This window comes from Cryptotermes secundus, unplaced genomic scaffold (assembly GCF_002891405.2).
Source record: "Cryptotermes secundus unplaced genomic scaffold, Csec_1.0 scaffold1555, whole genome shotgun sequence".
In the NCBI taxonomy this organism is placed as follows: Eukaryota; Metazoa; Arthropoda; class Insecta; order Blattodea; family Kalotermitidae; genus Cryptotermes; species Cryptotermes secundus.
Genome location: NW_019732400.1, coordinates 8,317 through 13,311, shown reverse-complemented (window position 1 = coordinate 13,311; position 4,995 = coordinate 8,317). Strand labels below are relative to the sequence as shown.

Genomic DNA, 4,995 nt, shown 5'->3' with positions numbered 1-4,995 from the left:
GGTCAGTTTGTTGGTTGCTTATGTCAGACAAAAATGTTATGTTATTGTGATAAAAAGGTAAAGTTGTCCATGTGCTTAATTAAATAAGTACCACAACATGAAGATGTATGGGGAGTGGAGGTATAACTGCACTATTCCTGACCACAGCATTAAATGGTGGAGAGTTGTCAGCTTCACACCCTGGCCACTTTACCCCTGAGAAAAGAGCCCCCAGTACTCTTTGGATAGGAGGCTGGGTGGGCCCACTAGCCAGTCTGGGCACTGCAGAATACAGAAAAATCTCTTGCCCTTTCTGGGAATCAAACACTGGCTCTCCAGCCCATATCCCATTGCTATACCAACTGAGCTATCCTGACTCCTATTATTATAATATATGTTCTATTTTCTCTACCCCTTTTTGCAAGAATTACCATCATGTTTAGGGGCATTTTGTTGAGCTCCTTAATATACTGCACTTTCCTGATCTTTTTGGCTATAGTACTTAACTGGCTAAACACTTGTGTCATTTTTAAACTACAATTATTGTCTCCCAATTGTCTAGAAAATGTGGGAGCCTCGATATCTCACAACCTACGGGCTACCATGGCCTGTTACAGGTACAGTTTACCTTTAATTATTATCTCCATGATTTTATACGAAAGTCCCTCTGATAGAACGAAATGAGTAGTATAAATTCATTTTCTTGTGTTTTCTATGAAAGAGATACTGATCAATTAAAAACAGTAATTCACCATTCGTTCAGAACTCTGGACTCCAGCAAAGAAGGCTTGTGAGAAGAAACAGAATTCCAAAGACAACACCTGGAGACTTCTGGCATTGGAAAGATTTTAACATTGGAATTGATGTCACCGTGTATGGCGTTGTCTATCACATTGTTGATTGTGACAGTTTCACAAGAGTAAGTATACTGCTTCCTTTTCAGAGTGAAAACAAAAAACAGCAAACCAAATCAGTCTACTTTTAACAAATTGCATGTAAGTGTCCTAATACAGTAATCAACAAAATAAAACTTTGTCATTTATAATTGAAGAAGTTGAAATAAAATATCATTAAATCTTGTTATGTTCTAGAGCAGTCTTGAGTTTGTGAAGGATGTGACTAAGGCTAGAAAATGTAGGCAATTCTTCATTTGAGATCATTTAAATCAAGTATATATTAATATCACTATTATTACATCATACACCATCATAATGCAGCTCATTAAACATTATATTTTATAAATCTGATTATTCTTTACATTTATAAACTGTTTGTATAGTATTTTGAGGTACTGGACATAACAGTGAATTTATTAAATACCATGAACACTGTAAAATTTTTACAGTAATTTATTTTAAGAGTACTGGTTCTTAATGCTTATTCAGTTGCAATAGTTATTTGCATGAGAAAGCAGGTTTGCAATTTCTTCAGTTTCCAAGGTAAACCCCAAAATTATTCATGTTTGAAAAATTGAGGAATCCAAAGAAAGCTTCAGAAAACTATTATCCTAGTCCAAATTTGAACTAGGAGCCTTCCAGATATATACATCATGATATTTGGTTCTCAGGAATACTTGCACAGTCAAGGCATTGTGATGAATGACCCTGAAGAAATACCACCTGATCCATACACTTCACTCACACAGCTGAAGATCAAGCCTCACAGCCATGAAACCAAAGTGGCTGATGACAAATTCAAGCGCTTCTTAGAATATGATGGGAAGGTACTCAGGTATATTGGAGCACACAAATCAGTCAACTTACATTCCACACATAAATGGGAGGTACTTGCAAACATATTATGAACAGAAGACAAAGGATAGTCCTCAATGTGGAGGTTGGGAAAAGGGTTTACAATCATACACTGCAATGTTTTGTGTTATGAAGCTTTTATAGAGAGTGGAATAATTTTGGCACCTATTTTACTTGAGTGCTAAATGTGGTCTCTTACTTTGAGGGAAGAACATAAATTACAAATATTTGAAGACAGAGTGCTCAAAACCTAACTTGGCCCTAAGAAGAATGAAAGAAATGCATCATTTAGAGTACTACAAAATGAGGAATTCTGAATTCTGAACAGGTCACCTAGTGATCTTAGGAGAGTGAAAAATAGGAGGCTAAGATGGGATGGACATATAGCTAGGGTTGGGGAGACTTTCTTCAAAAACGTTTTTGGAAGGCTGAGAAGTGGCAGGGTATCATAAAAATGAGTTATAAGGAAAGATGTTTTGATGAATTTGGGACTCTGGTGTGTTGAAGCATCAGGTTCTGCTACTCATTCAACAGTGTTCGTTATCTACCCACACCTGGAATCTCACAAGATTTATTAGTAACACCTGTGGACTTATATATGAAAGAACTATAACAAAGTATATTTTTTGCTTATTGTGAGTGACAATTTTTGTCATCAAGTTTCTAATCCACTGAAATAGTAAATTATTTACTTCTCAGAGACTGTGCACAGTGAATATAGTAAGGAAGTGGTATGTAAAATTAGAAACAAATAGCTAAGGTAGAAATCATAAAGCCTACTTTCCTAATATTTCAATTTTTAGTTCTGCAAATCTTGTGTTATTAATGTCATATTTAAATAATGCAAATTTATAACCTAACAGTGAACTTCAATTCAGGTCACAGACTAGCATGCTGCACTCTTGTATACAAAACTGTGAGATCAACCTCTGATGAAGATGTTATTACCATTATTATTGGTGTCATCCTTGTTTTATTCATTTTCCTTTCGTGAGATCTTATTACTTAAGCACATATTTTGTCAAACTATAATTGGGTGAACATAAGCTTGGTTTCATATCTTAGATGTGTTTGTAATAGTTCACTTGTTAGCATTATTTCATACATATTATATATGGATGATTACATTCTACCGCAATACAGAATATGATGTACCTAGTTCTAATAGTTCATATAGTTATTCCTATAAAAACAGAGGCTAAACATAGATTTCATGGAACCACCATTTTGGTGTATATTCTGTTATGGAAACATCTTACTCATAACGGATATGATCAGGTATAAGTAACATAGCATTTTCTGATGAGTAATAGAAGTTAGGCTGCGCCATAGCTCGAGCAGCAGCCCGGGTCTGGTCAAGTGGGATTTGTGGTGGACAAAGTGGCACTGGGGCAGGTTTTCTCCGAGTACTTCGGTTTCCCATGCCAGTCTTCATTCCACCGAATTCTCCATCATCATAACCACTCGGGGCAGGTACAATAGGCCAATCAGTGGCCAACGTACCAAGTGGACCCAGCTGGACTCCACCCCCCACTATCCGAATTAAAAAAAAATTTGCAGAAGTTGATTGATGACATGTGCAGGCATATAATGTCACCTTTCTCTGATAAAGCTCTAATCTGCACAAACTTTGTTCCCACTCTAACAGTTACTTCAAACATTTTATCATGGAGTAACCATTTACAAATATGTTAGATTTTGACTACACTACATGGCAGTACATTTCATTTATGATTAGTCTTCTGCTACTGTAGCTATTGCTTGATAATAAAGCAGAAGTTCTGAAGTCAACTGCCGCTGCAGGTTCTTTGCTGTATATGAAGATCCTGACTCAAAGGGCAGAGAACTGAGGCCACACATCATCTACTACTACTTGGCAGATGACACTGTTGAAGTACAGGATTATTACAGGAAGAACAATGGGCGTGATCCATTCCCTCTGCTACTCAGGAAGATGAAACTCCCCAAGGACTGGAAAGCTTTATCAGGTTCTGCTGTTTTGTCACAATTTAGGTGTATGACTATAGACAGGGTACGGACTATTGAATTGCATTTATTGACTACATGTACACACCTCTTGGAACTACAAGTAATTACAGTGCTATTACTAATCTCCACAAATCTCCATAAAATGGTAGATTGACTATAAGTGGTAAGATAAGAGAGAATGGATGAGATTGTGGCTTACTTTGATGACTCAAAATCATCCTTTCATCATTATCTACACACTAGTGGTCTCTGAAAATAAGTACAGTTTAATAAAAACTTTGGAAGTGTGCGGCGGCCTGGGTTCGATCCCGGGTCTGGTCAAGTGGGATTTGTGGTGGACAAAGTGGCACTGGGCAGGTTTTCTCAGAGTACTTTGGTTTCCCCTGCCAATCTTCATTCCACCAATTGCTCCACAATCACCCTCACCTATCATCGGGCTGGTACAATAGGCCGGATGTGGCCGCAGCACAAGGGACTGTGTCCCACCCCACTAGCAATAAAAAAAATATATATATAAAATATTCAGTTTCAAGGTTATCAAATATGCACTGTTCACGCACAAGGGGTGTGTACCGGGAAATAAACAGATGGGATCTCACATTTTGCCTCCCCCCCCATGTTATCGTTTTCTTTTCTCTTGCTTCAGAATACCTACAAATTGTTTTTGCATTAAAATCTCAAAATACTTTCTCTCATATTAAAATAATAATAACGATATACTGGCAGACATGCAGTAGCTGTGTTGTATCATGGAGCAGATTTCTGATGAACACAAGAACTAGTAGACTCAAGTACTGCATTTTTAAGAAAATATCTCAATATTTAAACATTTCATTTATAAGATACACAACGAAAGTTAAGAAAGAACAATCTACATCCTGCATCAATTTATCAATACAACAGATGATCTTGGGAATATTACCTGATCACTTTGCTTAAGATAAAATTTTGATCTAAAATGTATCAAGTACTGTATGAAGGTGAGCTGTGAGCTTGACATTAAGGTAAAGATATTTTATGTCAAATCCTAACCATTATGCTCTTCTGTGGTGTGAATTTACTCATAATTGTAATTAATGTTTTAATTCCCAGTTGACTTCCCTTCTGTTGCAATGGAAGTGTTAGAGAGGAAAGCCACATCTTATTACACAGCAAAAGATTTCTTGGTTGGAGAAATTATCTTCATTCTAGGAAGAAGGTAATGTGATCTATTTCACAAGTTTTGTTCAGATTCTTAGATGCTCTCCTTTCTTAAATTAAAAATTAATAACGTTGC

At 36.5% G+C, this 4,995-nt stretch overlaps 1 protein-coding gene across 4 annotated transcripts in view; it reads left to right on the top strand.

The window, feature by feature from the left end:
* The window catches only part of LOC111867721 (EF-hand domain-containing protein 1), an 18,817-nt gene that overhangs the window by 6,938 nt on the left and 6,884 nt on the right, over positions 1-4,995 (top strand). For all 4 annotated transcript variants that reach the window (XM_023857803.2, XM_033752789.1, XM_023857802.2 and 1 more), the window contains 4 exons: positions 743-898; positions 1,547-1,710; positions 3,534-3,718; positions 4,812-4,917. In XM_023857803.2, coding sequence (XP_023713571.1) covers positions 743-898; positions 1,547-1,710; positions 3,534-3,718; positions 4,812-4,917 — 611 coding nt within the window. The remainder of the gene's footprint in view (positions 1-742; positions 899-1,546; positions 1,711-3,533; positions 3,719-4,811; positions 4,918-4,995) is intronic.